Raw genomic sequence first — 21388 nt, 5'->3', positions numbered from 1 at the left:
CTGATCCAGCTTTGCTGCTTTGGGCCACACTTTCCATGGACCTACATGATCCTGCCAGGGACCTGCTCCATTACAGGCTTCCCATGGGGTCACAACCTCCTTTGGGTATCCACCTACTCCAGGGTGGATCTCTGCTCCCCAGTGGACCTCCATGGGCTGCAGGGGCACAGCTGCTTTACCATGGTCTTCATCATAGGCTGCAGAGGAATCTCTGTTCCAGTGCCTGGGGCACCTCTTCCTCCTCCTTCTGTATTGACCTTGGTGTCTGCAGGGCTGTTCCACTTGTATGTTCTCACTTTGCTCACCTGTCTGCTGTGTAGTTCAACAGTTTTTTCCCCCTTCTTAAATATGTTATCCCAGAGGTGCTACCACTGTCATTGATGAGCTCAGCCTTTGCCAGTGGCAAGTCCATCTTGGAGCCAGCTGGCATTGGCTCTCTTGGACTTAGGGGAAGCTTCTGGCAGCTTCTCACAGAAGTCACTTTGTAGCCTGCCTCCCTGGCCCCTGCTACCAAAACCTTGCCACACAAACTGTCTACCCCAAATTCAGGTCATTTTCAAGGACTTATGTACCAAGTTTCCAGTTCTATTTTTGTTCCTGTCATTCCCTGTCCTGTTCCAGTCTCTTTTTTCTATACTCTTCTCATCTGACCAACCTCTTGCCTCCTCTGCTGTCTCCTTTGCTTTCCTCTGTGGCCCTTCATTGCCTTTTCTTACCTCTTACATGACACTGTCCCCATTTCCTTGCTGAGTTCTTTGTGCTTACCCCATGCACCTTTTGTCCAGTCCCAGCCTCTCCTCTGGGAGGGCAGCCAGCACTCCCACAGTCATTATTTTGCATCAGGCCTGAGAACTTTGGTGCAGCTGCAGGGCTGAGTGTTGTGGGATGACAAGTGTTTTCTGTATTTTATTTTCATTGTACCTTGGTGATTTGCAGGTTTTTGCTGGTGCTTTGTCCAAGCAGAGAAAGGTATGGTTTTTTGGTCCACAGACCAGTGGCATTAGCTCTTTAAACTCCCTGTAGCATTTTTTTAAGATAATTTTTGACAAGGACAGGTTGAGATTTTCATGTGTGTGGAGCGTGGTCATGTCCTAGTGAGAATTCCAGGCATGTTGATGATGTCCTTGAGTGTCAGATGTATGAGCTGAAGTGCGGGCTCTGGAACATGCAAAGGCTGTCAGAACATGCACCAGGTTTTCCAGCCGGTATTGCAGACTGAGTTCACAGGTGGCTTCCTAGCAAAACACAGACTTGCTCTGGCAAACTTGACACAGCATGTGACACAGCTAGAGGTGTGCTTGGCTCCTGTGGTGCTGCTGAGCTGTGGGTGTCCTTAAGTTTTCCCTCAGTAATTGATTATTCTTTCTTTGAGGGGGTTAACTCTTCTGTAGGTTGTACATCTTCTGACTCTATATCTTCTCCTCTGCAACTGCACTGCACTGTAAGGTCACTTTAAAAACCCAGCTGGCTTTCTCCATTGGGAATAAGTGGCAATTATCCTTTGTATTTAGGATATTTGTTAAATTCCTATTTAGTTATCTCATGGTATTGCCCTGCTGTCAACAGTGAGCAGTTAGTTTGAACATGGTTGAGCATGTGTTTTTAGTGAGGGCCCCTTGCCATGCTAGGACAGATTCACAATTAAATAGTAATCAGTTGTCCAGGAAACACTGATACACTTAAAATTGAAGGAGAAATACTGACTGCCAGCAAGTAAGGTGACAGTTTTTATTACCCTCAGAGTTTGCTGCTCTCCTAATTAAAATTTCCATCAATTCTGACCACTGCCTGCATCTATAAATGTCCTGTAAATTGTGATGTAAGGTGACTTGGTGTGACTGGGAACATGCACAGTGCAGGTGGTGCAGGCTGTTTGCACCAAGCATAAATCATGTGTAGAGTTCAGCAGTTGTTTTCTTTCTCTGATTTACTTATTTACGCTTTTAGAATGACCTTGGCTGGGGAGTGACTACTAACTCAACCCCATATCCTTGCTTGCAGTTCCACACAGATTCTGTGGAAGGTCCTGATTGTAGACCTGTTTTGTGCTCTGGGCTACGTGACCCGAGTTACAAAAGGCTCCTGTTTCCATAGTGTGATGGGGCTGTACAAACTGATGCTCTTGGTCACCTTTCCCATGTGGGGAAAGAATGGGCTGCAGCATTTGGCTTGTAATGGCATTGTGCGCTTGTGCCCAAAGCACAAATCCTGTGAGCTCCTGCCTGTGTTTGAGTGTTTGAAAAATGAAGATTAAGTCCTGCCCTGCTGCATGGGCTTGACTGTGTGTGTGATGAATTGGAGTCTGTGCTGCAAAACGTAAATTGCTTGCAATTATGACAAATCATGTACAGTGCTCATACTGTGAACTACAAAGCTTTTGTCCACTGCTGCTTCTCCAGCTGCTTAAAAAGCTCTCCTGATAAAGTGCAGGAAGCTCAGAAACAGCCTTCCAGGTTTGGTTGTTCACATTTTGTTGAGGACACTGAAAATAATTTGGTCTGTTTGAAGAACTTGCTTCTATTCCTCAGAGTTTCTCCTGATGTGGGGGAGCAGGAGCTGGACTACAGGACAGGGAATGCTTAGCAGAAGAACAAGATGAAAGCAAGTTTGGTTATTAAAAGGAACTCTGAGCATTGCTCTTGATCTGTGTCCTTGATAAAAATCCCTACTGCTGTTCTTCCAGTAACAGCTGCAGGCATGTAATTTCTCCTCTTTCTGTATTACTGGACAATCTGTCTGTCTGCTTTCTTTGGTTACGCATTTTCTGCAGTAAGGAGTGGTTTCTTCTATCTATTTTGTTTGTTTCAGCAGATGCTAAACGTGTGCATGCATGAGAGAGCAATCTGTGTGTTACTTTGCTTTGCATGAGCACAGAATGGCACACACAAGAAGTACCTGCTGGGATGAATTGCTGTTCTTTTCCATGCGCTGTTCTACTTCAGTTTATGGTCAATGCTGTCAGCATGTGGCAGTCATGTTTACAGAGCACCACTGAGGCAAATATTCTAGCTGGATATTTTAAAATGTTGGATACCTTCATAGCCACAGGTATTTGGAGCTGTAATTGCTGAGATAAGAGTCCTGCAGTTTGTGGAGCAGAGAATTTGATCCTCTTTTCCAAGTACAGTGCTGCCTGTCTCAACTGGGCATGCTGTCTGCCCCTGTCAAGGGGAGTCCCAACCCACCGTTGGGTATAAATCCTAGCTGCAGTAGGTGGGATCCTCTGGCACAGCAGATCTCATCCAAAGCTAAGTTCTACTCAGTAATTACTCTTCCCTTTTTTCTGTCTTTTAGCATCAAGATGGTGCTCATGTGGACCAGTGGGGACACGTTCAAGACTGTTTACTTCATCCTGAATCAGGCCCCTTTCCAGTTCTCCATCTGTGGACTCCTGCAGGTATTTGTGGACATCGCTATCCTGTTGCAGGTTTACTTGTACAGCCACTACCCCCAGAAGCCCGTGTCCCACACTGCACACCCAGCCAGCACCAAGGCCCTGTGAAGAACTTGGCTATGCAGGCTGCCAGGTCAGTGGAGTCAGCCATGGCATCTCTTCTTCCACTTGTAAATACTCCTGTGTTGCCAAGTTGAAAGCAGAAATGAGAGCAAGGATGGAAAATACGGCTGCACATCCAGCTCGGGAGGTTCTGGGTTACATAACTTCCTCTGTTTTCAGACTTAGCTGTACAGAACTGTTTCTTGGTGGGGGGAGGGGCACTTTATTTTTGCATATGTACCTATGAGCCTTATTACTTCACAAATGTTTGTATATTTAATCACAAGGGCTGGATGGTTTGTGTTTTTAATGCTATTTAAAAATGTTACACCACAGAAATTATAGGATATTTTGTCAGAAACCTCTACCTATTTATATAATATAAAGTCTGTATATTGGCGGGAAGTTTGTGGCATATTACTAGCATTCAGTATCTCCATGATGGAGGAAGAAGTATTGAAGAGCAAATCCAGGAGCTTTCTCTTTTCTCTATAAGGGTGTCTGGTGAGAGAAGGTGGGGGTGGGAGGCCCTGCAAAGCAGTGAGCAGCCACAGATGCTCTAAAGCTAAAAGTGAGCAGGTGTTCATCCCCGCTGCAGGAGGACACATGGAGGAGATGATGGAGGGGGTCTGATGGTGCTGGAGTCGCATTTAGAGCTGGCACAGCCAGTCAGGCGTCCAGGTAAAAGGAGGAGCCAGCAGGAGACTGTAGGGAACTTAGCTGGTCATGCTTTGAAACTATGGGGTGTGGGAATAGCCTGCCCTGCACCTGGGGGAGCAGCACTGCCCCTGCAGCTGTGCACAGGACAGAGCTGGGCTGTAGGGTGTCTTTCCCAAACCAAGGGGCCAGCAGATGAGTGTTGACAGTGTTGCCAGGCAAGTATTTATAGATGGTGATTGAGCCACAAAGATAGAAGCAGGTCCACTTTCATTGTCACAGAGATGAAGAAGTTTGAGACAGAGAAAAAGCTGTATCCCCTGGAGTAGGACCAGCATCTGACAGCTTGATTTGTGGAGGCTGAGATTTGTGTTCATTGTTCAATGCCAAACCTGTTTATGTTTTGGTGTGTTTCCTGCATTGGCCCAACAAGGAAGGAGTCCATGTTTTCCTTTAACTGTTGTGAACTTTTAGGCACTTAAAGAAGAGATTCTTCTCTTTTAGAAGACTCAGCACCTTGTACTGAGAGGGAATGAGAAAGCTGAAAAAGCAGTTTATGTAGATGTTGTCTCTAAAGGCTATTAGCCAGCATAGGTCACTGTGCTCTGTCTGTGATGTGCAGGTGCTGGTGGTGTGGACCCCTGGGGGCTGTGACCAAGCCCCTGGGCTCCTTTTGTGACACTGCTGTCATGAAACTGTCCCAGGTGATGTGAGGAGGCCGTAGCAAGGCCCTTGGTCCCAGGAACAGCTATGCCTGTGCTGCTTCCTTCATATGGCTTTCTCCGTCTGCTGCGTGAGTCCTGTCTGGCCTCAGGCAAGGTGGACAACAGATTTTTCAGAATAATTTTTTTCTCTAAGAATAGCCCAAGAGCTTATGTTTTCTTAGCAGTGGCAGCAAGTCTGAGGCTTGATAACTTCAGTGTGTAAATCAGACCTTTACCACACTTTCTTTGGGAACCTCATGATTTGAGTCTGGACTGTCTTCATTGGTGGCAGACTGTGCAGTGGACAGGAATCACACTGTACCCAGGCACTGACTCCATGCTCTTTGTTCGATACCATACCCTTCTAGGCCTGAAGTGACCTTACAAAGACAATGTACTCAGCATGGCAGACTGTGAATGTTTTGTTCCTCTTTTCTCCAATGTTCTGGTTGTGTTACAAGAACATCTGGGCTTTTGTCTTTTTTAATTGAAAACTTAACAACTGGCTTCTCCGGTATGCTGCTTTAATGAGGATTGTATTTCTACTGTTTGAAAACAAACACTTTCTTGTGTGTTTTAATGGTCTGAAGGGGTTTTTTTTTAATAACTTGTAATGGTAAGATTTTTGTATTTGGTGGTCTTTTTCTAATACTCTGCAAAAGAGGGATGTAAGAAATTAATGGTTCGTAAGAAACATACTTTTTTGTATGTTATAGCTTCACCTGGGAGTGCACACTTTTGGCCACCTCTTTGGCTTTGAACTACAGATATTACTGAGGATAAAACAATTTCTGTTTTTTTCCTTTTGGAATTCTTCCTTGGGTGGATTCTTGAGTCTGTCATCTGTACCTAAACCAGCGAGCTCTGCAGACCAGTCTCATTTACACCAGAGCAGCAAATGCTGGAAGAGAAGCCAGTGAAACCACGTCCAAATCATCTTCTGTATGTGGCATTTAGCAAGTATGACTCTTGGCCAGGAACTCTAGAACTTCTTGCAAGGTACTTTAGGGACAAAGTGTTACAGAACTTTTGTTTTGTTCTCTGATTGTCAGGAAGTATCTGTTTCAATGATCACCTCAGAGAGTAAGAAATCGCTTACTTTAAATACATCTCTTTGAATGTATGGCACATTTAATGGACTTTATTTTTTCTGTCAGTTGCAATGTTTTTTTTTTAATAAAAATTACCTATTATATATAAAATGCTGTGTTGCTTTGTTTTGTTCAGGTACAAAATGTGTGCTTCTTAACTCTTACTATTAATCATCTTGTCAGGAGCATTGTTGATATGAATAACTAGTGTGGTTTTTCCTTCTGATGAGTGAGTAAGCACAAGGCATAAATTGTCCTGAAGTCATGATGCACAGCAGGGATTCTGGATTTCTGTCCCCTGCTCTTCCATGCATACCAGTGTAAACTTAACCATTGAGACCACAGAAGTTATTTGTGTTTGCAAAGCTCACAGTAAAAAACAAATTACTAACAGATTATTATGTAGCTTTAAAAGAACTGTCAGTTGTGCAGACTGCAGAATGAGGTTGAAGATGGGACACAGATGAGGGATGTGCTCTTGGCAGCCTCTGCACAGAAGAACACCGAGTCTGTCATCTCATGGCCAACTGCTGCCCCAAGAGAAGTCTTGGCCACCCTCCCTGTTCATTCTGGATGGGAAAATAAGCCAAGACTGTTCTGGAGCAGCGTTGAAGCCGCTATGCACCTCCTGGATCCTGCCAGGCTGCTGATCCAGGATGTTGGGCTGCTCTGGCATGGAGAGGTGGTTTGGTACTGGTCTGTGCAATGACTGCAGGAGCTGCAGAAGGGGAGCTGGGGAGGAGGGAGGGCTAGAGGCATAGGAGAGAGGGTTGGGAAGGGCGGGAGGAGAGATGTGGGGGAGACTGAGCTTGCTCAAATAAAGGGCTGAAGGGTGATATTCCTGAAGGGAAGGGAAAGAAGGAAAACAAAAACATGAAGGTAAAGATAGGTAAACCAGTGAAGTGGGGGGGAAGGAGGAGGGATGTGAGGGCAGGGAGGAAACCCTGCCTGCTTTGTTGCAGTCTGCTGGCAGTGGAGACCCAAGCAGTTCTTAGAGCAGTCAAGCCTGCTCAACACTTGCAGTGCCTGCACCTTCTCTCCCAGACAGTGCTGGTGTTACTGGCTGCTGCTTTGGCATTCACTGAGGGGAAAGCAGTGGTGGGGCTGGCCCCAAAAGAAACAATGGGGAAACCCATCTCTGGGTGCTGCAGCAGCCAGGGCAGCAGCCTGGCCCTGCTGGCTGATGCAGTGCTGCACCAGGCCTCCCTCAGGGCAAATCTCTCCCTCTGCTGTGCATGGCAGGCAGTGGTCTGCACTTCGGCTCCAGGGAGGGAGAAATGTCATGGTTAGATGTTTGAGATTGCAGTTAGTTAGATGTTTAATTGCAGTTAGGTGCAATTAAAAACATTCTAAGACATAAAATAAAGCTCACATTTGGTACTGGGTATTAAGCAAAAATTGGCCCACATGATCTGTTTGTTAAATGTGATTGTGATCCTTAGGCTCGAGGGCCAAGCAGACTTCAAGGACCTGACTGACAATCGTAGCTTTGTTGGAGGCTTTCTGTAAGAAAGAAGACATCAATATGTAAGTCAACAGTGTGCCAATAAATAAAACATTGCCTGGATACCTGTGCCAACAGCAGTAATTAAAAGACAGGAACTAGAACATAATGTGAGGTTCACCCCGGGGCAGGGGCAGGTCTTCCTGTAAACAGCCTTGTAAAGCAGCCAGTCCCAAGTGGATGTCAGCATCTAGAAATGCACCGACAGCAAACACAGCATTTCAGACCCCCCCTCTTGCCCTTCCGTGTCCCGGCTTACGTGCACTTGGCTCTGGTAGGTGCTAGCTGAGAGTGAGGGGCTTTGCTCAGCCACAGATGGGCCAGCAGCACCACGCTGGATTTCTCTACCCATCACCCCTTCCACGTGCCTCTGTCCTCTTCCATGCCAAGGCTTCACAGTCCTCTAGGGCTGTGCTTTGTAGGTGCAAAGGGAAGGCCAAGGATGCTATGCCCCCTGAAGCATCCGCTGTGAGGATGCCATAGCCTGTGCCTGTTCTGGCCTCAGCAGTGTGGGACAGCAGCCTCTGTCCCGTTTACAGTTGAGATGACACCAGCATCACATTTTTCTTTGCATTATTGCTTTTTCTTAACTGAGGCTGCTGTGTGGTAGGAGGTGGCTGTGCACATGCGCTGTATGAGCTGAAGTTGTGTTTGACTTCATGATGTTCCCATCAACTCTGTCCCTTTACCAGTTAACACATCCTTAACTCTCCTGAGTTATGGTTTTCATGACTAGTGTTGCCAGCTGCCAAAATTTGTAGGTCCAGATCCACACGTGCTGCCAGCATGGTTGACATGTAGAAGAGGTGGCTTTGCTCACATTTGAAATCTTTGTCCCATATGAGAGAGAGGAATATTTGTTTCCTTTTTTTTCTTTTTCCTTGAGGCAAAGCTAGTGTGCTACGACTGGGAAGCACTTAGTTGTTCAAAGAAACAGGTATAACTACCTGCTGGCACTGGTGTGCCTGCAGTCAGCAGTGTGGCATTTATATTATAGTTAGAGATAAATGGCCTTAAAATCATCTGTGTGGTGTGTCAAAAAAACCCAACCACCATACACAACAAAACCAACATTCTCCCACAGCTGATCAAAAGTAATAAGCATCACCCATAACAACAGCTGCCCTGGGTGAAATTTTTTCTCCTCCGAGTGTCTTTTATGTCTGGCAATGTGCACATCACAACTTTATGAAGCTTCCAAAAATAATTTGTTTAAAAGGTTCCTGGTTTATATTTGTTTCCTCATCTGTCATCCCAATAGATGAAATGAAACTTTATTAAAATACAGGCTTTGACTAGGAGACATAATGAGTGGGTTTTGTCACTTTATTAAAACTCTGTGCGTGCTGGAATTAATTATGTGCCTTTTGAAAAATACAAAGAACTCACTGTTGTAGGACAATAGCAACTTGATGGAGAACAGCAATAATACAGTGTGTGTCATCAGTCTTTTTCTACACAGCTGCTGAGCTGCAGTTTGCTGTCCCAGCACTGTTTTTGTCATGCTGCAAGGGCAAAAGCTGCATTGATTCATGGTTATTTGCTAGCACTGCAAGTGTGAAACTTCATTCTGCAAGAATGTCCACTCCAACATGGCTTTTCTAGTAGTAAGGTAAGGGTGCTTTCAGTTTGTTGGGTTTCACTACCTTGAGGACATGCATCCTGCACCCTCCATGTGCACTAGCCGTGGTCACTTCATTCACACTGGAGAAGGAGCATGAAACACACCTGGTGTGCATGAACCAAATCACCATGAGCAGTGAACTTGTGAGTCCACCTAGTGAGTCTGTCGGGTGCCACCTTAAGACTGAGCATCTGAATGCCACCAGAAGATGCAGTGCTGCCCCTCAGCACCAGGCCACACTGTCCCCCCACCACTGCTCCCTTTGCTGGTTTGCAATAAGCTGGCTGCAAAGCTGCATCCCTGATGTCAGACCTTAATAATCCTTAATGAAAGAAATGCCCGCACCGGGAATAAAAAAACCAAAATCTTTCATGAGTCATAGCAACCCAGTGCTGGCTGGCCTTGCTTTGCTGAGAGTCTGAGTCAGCCCAGCCACCAGCCCTTGGCCCTCCTCTCCAGCACAAGGAGCAGCTGTGTTCCCAGTGCTGCTGGACCATGAAGGATGGGCACCTGTGTGTGGTTTGCCTGCAGTTCAATACAGCTGGGGCTTTGCTGACCCAGGTGCATCCTGCACAGTAGGGGGGGCTCAGTTTTGCTGCCTCCATCTCCTGCAGTGCTCAGCAGCAAGTAACAAGTGTTATGTCACATCAGCATGGGGAAACACCACCTCCCCCCACACCCAAATCACCAGACGCAGAGTCAGCCACAAAGCTTTTAAAATTTATTAAAATAAAATGTTACTTTTCCATTTCCCTTGCTTCATTCCTATAAGGAATGGTTTAATACAACAGTTTGCTAATGTAGGATTGGTTTTACAACATATTCTGAGGCAAAAAATTCCCAACAACAAAAAAGCAACACACCAGACAAATCCCATCTTCAATATATCAGGTTTTGTTCCCTTCCTGGTGGGTGGAGGATATGGAGGGTGACACTGCATGGCTTTAGTACAAACAGGAGTGTAGGTACAGGAGACTGTTGGGTTCCTTCTCCCTCCATTCCCTGATCACATCCCACCTGTAGGAGCATGGAAAGACCCACACAGCATCCTGACTTGGACACAGCTCCTCCAGGGTGGGGGCTGGAAAGCTCATGCATGGGGCTGGCATCAATAAGCAAACATGCAGATGTCACCATATGATTCATTTTCCCTTTAAACTGACTTAAATCCTTGGAAAATCAGGAAGAGCCAGAACACTTGTTCTAATGACAGGATTGTATTTTTCTTAGCAGGAGGTCAAAACCAAAAGGCTACTCCTAACACAGAGCACAGCTGCTGCACTGCAGCTCAGGCCAGAGCCCACTGAAGGTGTATCGCTGGCTTCACCGGGTCTGTACTGCTCCCCTACTCCTGTTTGCATGTGACTGCACTCGGTGCAGCCACCACCACTGAGGAACTGGTGGCTTAACATCACCAGCTGGTTTAACATCACCCTCGCCTTCTTCAGCTACATGTAGTTCAGACTGGTTCAGTGGCCTGTTAAACACATTTCTCAATACATGAGAGATGGAAATAGTTAACAGAAAGTGGAGAAACATCATCATTTGTAATGGTATTTTTTATGTTTGACTGTTAGCAAAGGAAAAAAAAACAGGTTAATCAGTACCATAGTCAGGAAGATTTTTTGTATGTATATTTCTGCCATGGGACAAAGATACAAAGCTTAGGATGGTAAATATGCATCTCCACTAAATAATGCAAACTGGTCACACACAATTCAGAGCTGGCTGTGCTGCCTCATCTGTAGAAGACAAAAGCAAGCCCCTGGTAAAGCTGAAGGGCTGCTTCTGCCCTTCTCTTGCCCTCGCCCCTTGGCTTATCTGAGGTTGTGTTCCTTGGTGGTGCTGCCAAAACAAACATGCTGTGGGGCGTTGCAGCACGGGGAGCCCCTTGAGCAGCCCCTCGCCCAGGGAGTGCCACTGAGCAGGGTAGGGACGAGGTGGCACGCTGGTTGCTCTGCCATACGGCACCTGGCACAGGCTGTGCTTCACATTACATTCTGCTGGCTGGCTGTGTTCAATGGCTGCTCCTTGGGCGTACCCAAAAATACTTGCTCGATAGAAAAGCTCTAAGAAAAGCAATGGAGCAGAGCTGTAGACTTGGTAGAATTTCTAGGGGTACTTTTCAGAGGTCCCTTAAGATCAGAAGTTGGTCTTTGGAGAAACCTTGCGTGTGTCTGCCCCTCATTTATGCAGTTCAAGGTATTCTTGCAGAACTGACCTCCCCTGTCCACTGCATCTTGTGCTGCCAATGTATATCCTCAGGTCTTCAGGGTCAAGAACTTCTCTTGGCTTACTGGCCTGCCAAGGGCAGACCCTCCTGCTCACCAGCACTTGGTGGGAATGTGGCACTGAGCCCCCTTGTACTGTCACCACCTGAGAACTCAGTGTTCTCTTGCCACTGGCGCACCTGCCTGCTGGCTACTCGCTGCTGCTGCTCCTTCAGCTCGCTGTAGGAACGGGAAAAGGTATGAAAGATGGACGTGACTGGGAAAGCCATCAGCAAAATCCCACTCAAGATACTGCTCAGGGCTACCACCTGTCCGGGGATGCTACGGGGCACCATGTCCCCGTAGCCAACAGTTGTCATGGAGATCACAGCCCACCAGTAGCTGGTGGGGACGCTGGTGAACTCTTGCTTGGCTCCCAGTTCGCTCTCAGCCAAGTAGACCAGCGGCGAGAAGAGGGCCATGGCGACACAGAGGAAGAGCAGGAGCAGCCCGAACTCGCGCGTGCAGCGGCGCACGGTGAGCCCCAGCGTCTGCAGCCCCAGCGAGTGCCGCGCCAGCCTCATCACGTACAGGATGCGCAGCGCCCGCAGGAAGCGCAGCACCAGCCCCACGCGCTCCAGGTACTTGTTCCCAGCTCCCCCGCCAGGCTTGCTGCTGTTTTTTGTGGAAACCACATCCACAATGAGAGAGACGTAGAAAGGCAGAATGGCCAGGATGTCGATGATGTTGAGCGGGGTTTTCAGGAAAGCACACTTGTTTTCTGCCTGGATGGATCGCAGCAGGAACTCAAAGGAAAACCACGCCACACACACCGTCTCCAGCACAAAGATGTCGTAGCACTTTTGTGAGCATTCACCCTGCAGAGAAGAGGAGCGGGAGACACATAAAAGAGGGGAGAAGCAGATTTAGCCAGGGAGTGAAACAAAGAGAGTGTCAGTTCTTAAAGGGAAGCACCACGTGGAATTGATACAAATCGTGATGTACCAAAGCAAAATCATGGCTTCTGAGAGGTACTAAAACCAGAGGATACATGTTTGAGTGTGGGAAAGGTCAGCAGTGCTCTGGAGTGTCCCAAAGCTGCTGAGAACCTGGTGTGATCTTATCAACTGTCAGGCAGAGAGCCTACTGCTAAAGGGCCAGTGGCTCACACTCCATTTTTAACCAAGACTTGAACACCTTTTAAAAAGGATTAATACAGGATTCATGGATTGTAATAAAATTGTGATCCTTCCTTCCCTTCTTGATCAATAATAAATTGCCTACTAATAGCTCATAAACACCTACAGCATTTTAAGTGATATGCTTGGATCTATAATCTATTATTCACTAAATACAAGTACATATTTTATATTCCAGTGAACATTTATTAACATACTACCCCTACAGTCAAAAGCTTATATAAAGTACTGAGAAATGAAGGCATGTCTTACAGAAAAAATACCACAGGATAGAGCAGGGTATGGAGAGACAAGTGTTTTTAGTTACTGCACCTGTAACAACTAGTGACCACAATGCCTTCTCCAAGCTTTCTTCCCCTGCTCTTCCCTGCAGGCTCACTTGGTGGCAAATAAAGAGAGCTCTGGCTCTTTAGTTACTATGCTTGTAAACAAGTCAGCCTCAGTGCACAGGAAAGGCAATAAACAATAATGCTGGTGGTGATGGCCACTCCTGGGTTGTTAATACTGTGGCAATTCTCTGCTATATCACTCCTGGTACCTCCAGCTGAATAATAAACAACTTCACTAAATAAACAGATTTTGATGTGGACAATTATAGGGCTAGTGCTGTTTCCTCTGTAAATGCTCATAGAAAAGTGTGAATGCTCTGGGGGCTTTGTGTGGAAAGCAAGTGTATACTCATTTAAGGGAAGTGTATATTTATTCAGTGTGCCAGTTTGAGCAGTTTGTGAAACAGTTTGTTGTAAGGAGTCCATCCAGGCTCGTGGGGTGTGTGGCTCCCACTGGATGCAGCAGGTATTAGGTCCCAATGCCCAACCTTATTTTACTTGCCTATGCCAAATTATAACAATAAAACATCAGTTGAGAATGGTGAGGCTGTGTCAAGCTGGTCCCCATTTCACCACTGGAGAAGCTGAGAACCTGGCACATGTATTAACAGTTCTGCCCACATACTCAGCCACAGGAGTCTTTTGCTCCAGCGAGCCAAGGAAATTTTTAATGCACAGCACCACATCCTAACTTCATCCCTCTTGAAGTGTGTATGCACAGGTTTTTTCCCTGTTTGGAAAGAAAGCAGCAAAAGACTGATGAGGCATTTGCCCTCTTCACTAAGTGCAGCCTTTCCCAAAATGTGGTGGGACTGGATATGTTTCAAGGGATGTTGCACTGCCAGCAGTGTCCTCACACTGAATGCAAAGCCTTGGGTTACCTCAATATGATAACCAAAATGCTGAGGCACCCTGCACATCTTACACTTAAAAGGAGATTGAGACAATAACTGAAGAGATGTCAACGAGAAAAACAGATGTGAAAAGGAATCCTCAGAGCCAGCATTTATGGTCCTTGTAGTAACCACAATAAAAAAATGGTAATGCCTTGTGTTTATAGATTTTTGTTTTATATTCCACTCTCAATTGGCACATGATGTACCTCCTACTGTTTCCCAGGGGGTCATGCTGATATGGAGAGAAAAATTACTTGTCCCATTACTGTCAAGATTTTAAGCATATTGCAGGGAGGAATGATAATCTTATTTTACCAGTATAGTAGCTCAGATGGCCTGTCTTTAAATTCCAAATTTTGATATGTGTGAACACTAGAAGGAGCTTAATTTATATCTGCCTCACCAAACTAATTTGGTCATAAGTAAGTATTTTTGTCACAATCATAATACATAGGATACAAGATTTTGTTTCTAGGAGCTTTCCTCCTATCACAGCATAATTATGCTGTCAGGCTCTCCTATCAAATACAGAATCAAAATGCTTCCACGCCACAATACAAATCTGCCTCTGTGAGCCAGAGACAAAGCTCACAAAGTCAGTGGAAGGACTCTGCCTGTACCACTGTAATTTCTCTCCTTATGACCCAGAAACCAGCCCTCAGACCAATATTGTCTCAGAGCTCTGCTGCCTGGGAATCTCTCATCAGGATGTGCTTGATCTCCCACCTAAGGGCAATGGCTCTTCATCCTAACCTTGCAGGTGTTCAAAAGGATCAGATTGAGGTGTTAGGATGACAACTCAGAGAAGAATAGCTATGTCTTGAGCAAAACAACAGCACTGACAAGATAAATATCCAAATGTGCAAATTTGCTTTCTCTGGCAGGTGCATCATTACTTGGAAACTCAGATACACCTTGCCTTAAGGCAAGGTCTGGCAGGAAGTGTTCTGGATTCTGATGAACATGTATAGACTTCTCAAGCCACTAAAAGTTTTAGGGAAGTCAGTAAAGCCTATGGAGAATTTAGCCTTAAAACAAACCTACAAAGTCACTAAGGTGATTAATAGCTAATTTGGCACCTAATTCCGCCAGCACTTTCTATTAGCTGCGTATGGAAAGGAGCCTCTCCAAAGTGCTTCTGTGTGTGAGTTTTGGTGCAGGAGAAAACAGGAGTGAAGGCTGTTCCTCACTAACGGGCTGCCAGGAAAGATGGCTTTTGGAAGACTCTGTTTGCTCTCCCACACCTCTGACATGTCAGTCCTGTGTAGGTTCACAGACCCAAAGCCCTGCTATTTATGTCTTCAATCTTCCTGCAGAACAACATCCCAAACACAAGTGCAGGAGCAGCCTGGCAGCCTTTGCTCAGCCAAGCTCAAGAAGCTTGGTGGAATATGGAGCTCAGATAATCCAACACTGCAGAACCAAGCTGCATCTTTTCCCATCAAGATAATGAGGAGCCAAAATTTCCTCTATCCAGAGCCGATGCTGGGCCCTGGCTTTCTTCCATTTTTCCCACTCTCCACAGCTGACAAATAATATGAAAGTCAAAATGTTTACTTTCAGTACAGTGGAGTGATGTTCTACTACACAGAGTTCACTTCAACAGGATGAAACAATCCCCCCCTTCCAGCTAATGCATAATTATCTCCAGCAACTTGCTCAGTATCCTTATTAACCTACCACAATCTGAACAAGCCAGGCCCTGTCCAAAGGCTGTCCTAAGAATAAGAGGGTCTGAACATGCTTTTAGAAAACAGATCTGTGTGTCAATCAACCTGCCAGAGGTCTCTTTTCTCCACTAATTAAATGTCTTCCTATCCCTTGGACCATGTTTTAATATAGTCTAGGTGTGATCTATTATTATCCCCACATATCACCAAAAACAGCAATGCAAAATTGTATTTCATGCTCTTTGCACTTCATTTCTTTCAGTTGCAGCTGCTTTTCCTTGCTGTTTTTTTTCCTGCTTGACAACAGCATTGGTTAAAAAAGAAGAAAAAGGCAATTTTTTTCTTTCTAAAACTTCTAAATATGTGTTCCAGTCTGACTGGATGCTGTAATTCTGCTTGGGCTTTTGAGGTTTTTCTGTTCAAGAAAACAAAGCAAAAATTCTCAGAAAGGCACACACACAGATGGAAAAAAAAAAAAAAAAACAGGAATTAATCAGCCATTGGAATACAAGAAAAACAAGTCCTAACAGAACAAGGCATCCTGCCCAAAATAGGTCTTCATCAAATCTGTATGTTCTGAAAAAAGATCGAGCTATAGCAACTTGTGGCCATAAACATGTCCATTAACAACTACACACTGCTTTTTACTTTTTATAAGCAAAACAGCTCGCCCTCATACCAAGTAACAGAATTTCTTCACCCTGGAATCTAATGGATACATTTTTATCACTACTTTTTCATATTTAGACTGATGAAATTGAACCACAGGGAAAAGAGCTGTTCTTCACAAAGTGTGTATATTTATTTATCTGTGTCCATTTGTTTCTTTCAAACCGTGAGTTGTTAGTTTTGGTGGGTTTTTTTCCCTGCAGAAATTTCTTGAGTGTGGGACATTACCTGCAGTTGCACAGGATTTGGGGGCTATATACTAATGTCAACACGGCACAAGGAAAGAAAGTTAGAAAGGCATCGGTGAGTAATTCTGTGCAGTCAAATTTAAGTGAGTCTCCTTCATTAGGATCTATAGAAATTTGCTGTCAAAAAGCCAACCACAGCATCTTTCTTCTGGAGAAATGTTTTCTTTGCCAAAAGTTTCTTTGGCAAGAGGAAAATTACAAAAAGGAAAAATGGTGTCTCTGGAGTTCAAATCCATCTGTATTCATTGTTCTGTATGGCCTGTCTAAAAGAGGCACCCATCTTTCAGAAACATTTTGATTTGACTTACAGGTTCCATTTCATTTGTACTTCGCTGTACTGAACCTCAGAAAAATTCTCCACTGTGTGTTGTGTGACTTCTTGGCCCTGCCTTTGTCCTCTGGTCTCCTGAGAAGAAGTTGTGACTCCTCCTTAGATTCTTGCAGGCTTTGACACCATCTTCTAATCCCTCTGCATTAGAAGATGTCAAAAGCCAGATCACCTCTAACTGCCCCAGTTCTTGTGTTGCTTTCCATGCACTTTTTTGTAAGGTCAGCAGCTCCGCAGCACTTTGAAGGAAGAAGTTTCAATGTAACCCACTTTGACCCTATAGTGAGATTTCCCTTACTGTCAAATCTATATGTTAAGAAAAAAAAGAAACCCCAACATGAGAGGCATTGCATACAAAAGTACTTACATAAGCTTGAAAAATCATGACATTTCTAAAATGATATTTTTGTTCATGTTCACTTGCCCCTTGTTACTTGAACCTTTCAGGTCACACGTTTCAAATGTTTCTCTGTGCACATCAGATCAAACTCTTTTTTAACAACAGTGTGGAACTTGAAATTCTGATGCAACCGAGATCTTGGTATCAGAGATCCATGTTAAGAGACCTGCAGACAAAGAAACCTGTAGCCCTGAGGCTGCTGACAAGTCTGCCTACAGTCCCCAGTCCGGAGGCTTAGGGTGTTCCCCTTGGATTTGGGTGGGAGGCTGAGCCACCTGTGTCCATGAACATCTGCAGGGTGACTCAGAGGACAGACACACCTCCACTACCAATTATTCAGCAGCCCAACACTTGGAGCCTTTGCTGGGCTTTGGAGAGAGCCAGCTTCTACTCCTATGGGAGCAGGGTGGAAGCTTGCATCTGGCTCCATCCCAAGAGTGTGGGAGCGCCTGGAGCATTGGGTCATTTGCCCTCTCTTGTCATTGTAAAATGAAGAAGCCTACCCTGAGAAAAATTCCAGCAAAAGAGCAACATTCCCAGAAGCATGCCTCAATAACAAAATTCAAAGGTATTGCTCACGCTGGCACTTTCTGATGAAAGGCAATTTTCTGATGAAAAGTGATTTTCTGGTGAAAGCATCCAGATAATTTTCACAGCAGGGACTGAGCGCACGACTTCTGCGATGTGACCTACCTTGGAAGGGCAGCATCCCACCCTGTCCTCTGGGGCACAGGGAGCTCTCCTGGCTCTGACCACCCACAGTCACAGTGATTGTAACTCAGTGCTTCTGCCATTAACGCTGGGGTCAGGCTGAACTTGCAGTCAGCCTGCTCCGAATACTTCCTTCTGCTCCCGAACAAAGATGATTCAGATAACTGCACAGCCTGTCCTCAAAGCTGGCTGGCTATGAAGTCAAAGTTGCTGTTTTTAAAGTTAGCAAAGGGCCATGAAAGAGTCCTCTGCTTCTTGCTATCCACACTTTGATCCATATCTCGCGCTTAGTTCGTGCTTCATCTTCAGCCCAGCTGCCAGCAAAGGTAACCTGTGCCTTCTGAGGGGATGATTGTTGCTAACTTTGTGCAGCCCTGTTATGGACACAAGATAGCTCTTTTACAACCTGTCTTTGTTGAGGAGAAAGGGCAAGGAGGTGGGCAGGAGCTACACCAGCTTATGCCTCTGTATTTCCTTTGATCCTGAGTCAGCACAGCCCCAAATCACCACTTCTCAGGACCCCTCAGCCTGCCACTTTTAACCTGCCAGTGGAGCTGGAAATAAACATGGAACACCAACAGGAGCAAAGGAGATGCCAAAAGACTATGGCAGCTGCTAGAAGGCAACTGCAGGGTGTGCTAAAATACCCAGTCAGAGTCTAATCAGCTTGTGGAATTGCATGCTGTGCTGTTCACTTGCAGCCATGCAGCCAAGGGTTACTGAGGTACCTGCACGTACCTCTCATCTGTCTCAAATTGCTCCTCTGACCCATAACTGTGAAGCCAGATGGCTGTGTTCATGAAAATCTTGGAAAAGGGTCTGGGAGTCAATGAGAGGGAAGAGAAGACCACGTGAGGACTTTACCAATGACTACTCTTGCAGACTAAAGAGACAGGAGACACGGATGGCACTCCTGATCCAGGAGGCTGCAGAGGGAACCAGCTGTGCTTCCTTAAGTTACTCTGCCCCATCCACAAGCAGCTGCTGCTTTGGGCCATCTCAGCCCCAAACTGTACAACCAAAATTAGACACTCTAAGTAGGGCCTGGCTTCCTAAGCCATGCAAATACTGAGCTTTGTGACCTGTTAAACTGACACCTTTTTCCCTGGAAATGCTACAGATGTCTTAACAGCTGACTGCATGGATTTGGTATATACATCTGAATTGTGGAGAAAGACACAGACACAAGGGATTCAATCACCTACCTACCAGGCAAGACTTACTGTGACCCTAAGGCTTTCTTCCATTTCCCTGCCTCCTTCGTGTACTGTCCCAGACACATGCAGATATATTCTTTGGTCCACTCTCCTCCCTCTTTTTGCCCCAGTAGAGTTGTTGAGAAGAATAGAAAGTAGCACTACAGATGCACAAAATGCCCTCTCATTAATACCTTCTTCTGAACTAGCTCTCCCTGCTCCCATTTTTAGCACACACTTCTCCAAAAGCAACAGTATTTGTCAGAGGGAAAAAATGCTCTCTGGCTCTACCTTATGGAAAGCAACCAAAACCTAAAATCAGCAAGAAGCAGGAAACACAGAAAGAATAAAACAGACCATGAAATAGCTATGAAACAGAACACAGTCAACTTGCCTGATTTTCAGAGGCCTATCAGGAACAAGCACAGCACCTCATCCAGAGAGGCTGGGGGAAGTGTCAAGACATCCAATGTCTTAAAGCTCCTCAGACTCTGTGACCGTGGCTGGGAGCAGCTTAAGGAGACAATATGAGCTCCAGTATCCAGCTGCTCCTGTCTCCCACTCTGACACCCCACGAGTGAGGGGCTATACTATAACATAAGGAGGAGCGATATACCCTGCGTAACATTTTATGGAGAAGTGGTCCAGGAGTGGCTGGGAAGGGCAACACCATCAGCTGATTAACTGCAGCCAGCAGGGGAGGTAGGAGGGTGAAGGAAACGGACCTTACATGCTCAGTCTGTGCTGGCTACATGCAAAGGGAACCCGTTGCTAATTGACAGGACAGTGCTGGCCAGAGAAGAGATAGCTACACCAGCTTTCAGAACCTGGACTCTAGAAGACATAAGAAGTTTTGAAAAAGACCCCCTGCAAGAACAGGGAAGACCTTTAACATGAAGCTTCTCAGTTTTGAGGGTTGGTGGTGTGATGTAGTTCCCATAAGGAACTGCACCTCAGAGAACCCCTCCAAGTCCTGCCTGCCCATAAGGTTTGGCTGGCAAAGGAAATGATCTCTTGGTGCTGCTTGAGTTGGCCCTCAGGGTCTGAAGTCCCCACCTGGCTGGTCCACAGCTTTTGTCTGTGCATGAATGTAAGACATAAGCAAGCTGTTTGTAATATTTAGAGAACTGCAATCTATATGTACAAGAATAGATTTACTGCCATTTGCTTGAACAAATATTTTAACTCAAAACACTGCTTTTGTACCTGGGGTATGCTTTGGCAATTTTACAGCCATTCAGTGCCATTGGGAAACTGTCTGAAGACAAAAAGCTACACAGGAAGACACAGGTCCAGGAAAACAAGATGCTGTATTTGAAATTCTTCAATCCCATGGCATTCAAGGCAGGATTTCACAGAGCACAGCCCATATGACTTGCCTGTCTTTGCCCTGCAGCTGACCCCTCTGTGGGAAACACCCATGGGTCACACAAGGGTGCAGGTGTGCCCACGATTTCTGCACAGCCCGCTGTGCTTGGACCAGGCACGACCTGCCCAGCCTGGCCTCAGGCTCAGCACAGAGGATTTGGTTATCAGTCACTGCCACCAACAGAGACAGGAAGGCAGGAAAAGGAATGATGATTTCACCAATACAAGGTGTCCACCAAAGAACAGTTTCAATTTAGAAACACCAATGTTCTTAGTATTTCTGACTAAAATTAGCTTGTAATTTTCTATTTCCAGATTTCCAGAATGTTTTTCTTGGGTTTGGCCCACTTTTTCACTGAAATTGAAAGTAAAATTCCCCAAGAGAATAATGAAGCACCAGGAGCGTCTTTGCTGACAAGTGTCCCCCTCTTCCCCTGGTTTTACATGAATAGAAATTTTTCTCCTCAGCCCCCTCTTTTTTCTAGCTCTGATAGAGGCACTGGAGACTTGGAAGTTTACAATGCCTTTAAAAATAAAAAAATCCAGTATCTGTAAATCTAAGCAATTGCTTGATCCTGAGCTTTCACGTGAAGAAGCCCAGCTACACTGCAGCTTAGCAAATCTGATTTCTGAAAAATTGTATTTTCTATCCCAGTGCTCTGAAAATGAGACAGACTCAGTTGTCACTTGGAAAAGCTTGAACGATGGCACTTGGCAAGTGTAGCACACCTGATCCTCACAGACAGGGCAGGATTGCAGAAATAAAGATGAGGGCTATCTCCCAAACCAACATAAAACTGCAGAATCAGAGCAGGGCTGAATTCTTGCCAAGGTGCAGTTTGAACAGTTTCCCCAGGGAATGGGAACACTTGCACACCCCTCCAAAAGAATCAGCTCAAAAGAGATGGAGCTGTGTGACAAATCAGTGACATTCCCAATGCTTTCACATCTACCTAATACCTGGGAAAAGATGTTGTGGTGATACTTGGCTGCGCTCACAGATGCACACTGCCTAGAACTGTGGTCTTCCTAAACCTGGCATCCTCCTTCCATCTTCTCCTCAAGCTTGTCTCACACTAAAAAAGAAT

The 21388-nt window shown here is 45.5% G+C and overlaps 2 protein-coding genes across 6 annotated transcripts in view; one reads left to right on the top strand and one right to left on the bottom strand.

Annotated features, from left to right (window-relative positions):
* The window catches only part of SLC66A2 (solute carrier family 66 member 2), a 64403-nt gene extending 58368 nt beyond the window's left edge, over positions 1 to 6035 (top strand). For both annotated transcript variants that reach the window (XM_014254576.2, XM_005525237.3), the window contains one exon: positions 3295 to 6035. In XM_014254576.2, coding sequence (XP_014110051.1) covers positions 3295 to 3502 — 208 coding nt within the window. In that variant the 3' untranslated portion in view covers positions 3503 to 6035. The remainder of the gene's footprint in view (positions 1 to 3294) is intronic.
* A 3825-nt stretch (positions 6036 to 9860) lies between these two features.
* KCNG2 (potassium voltage-gated channel modifier subfamily G member 2) overlaps positions 9861 to 21388 on the bottom strand; it is a 52890-nt gene continuing 41362 nt past the window's right edge. For all 4 annotated transcript variants that reach the window (XM_088056583.1, XM_005525336.3, XM_088056578.1 and 1 more), the window contains exon 3: positions 9861 to 12164. In XM_088056583.1, the coding sequence (XP_087912709.1) occupies positions 11370 to 12164 (795 nt within the window). In that variant the 3' untranslated portion in view covers positions 9861 to 11369. The remainder of the gene's footprint in view (positions 12165 to 21388) is intronic.

The sequence above is a fragment of the Pseudopodoces humilis genome, chromosome 1 (assembly GCF_049639895.1).
Source record: "Pseudopodoces humilis isolate 2021_Gansu_Grassland_sample_001 chromosome 1, ASM4963989v1, whole genome shotgun sequence".
Taxonomy (NCBI): Eukaryota; Metazoa; Chordata; class Aves; order Passeriformes; family Paridae; genus Pseudopodoces; species Pseudopodoces humilis.
Note: the sequence above shows the minus strand (reverse complement) of the source record. Positions and strands in the feature narration are given on the sequence as shown.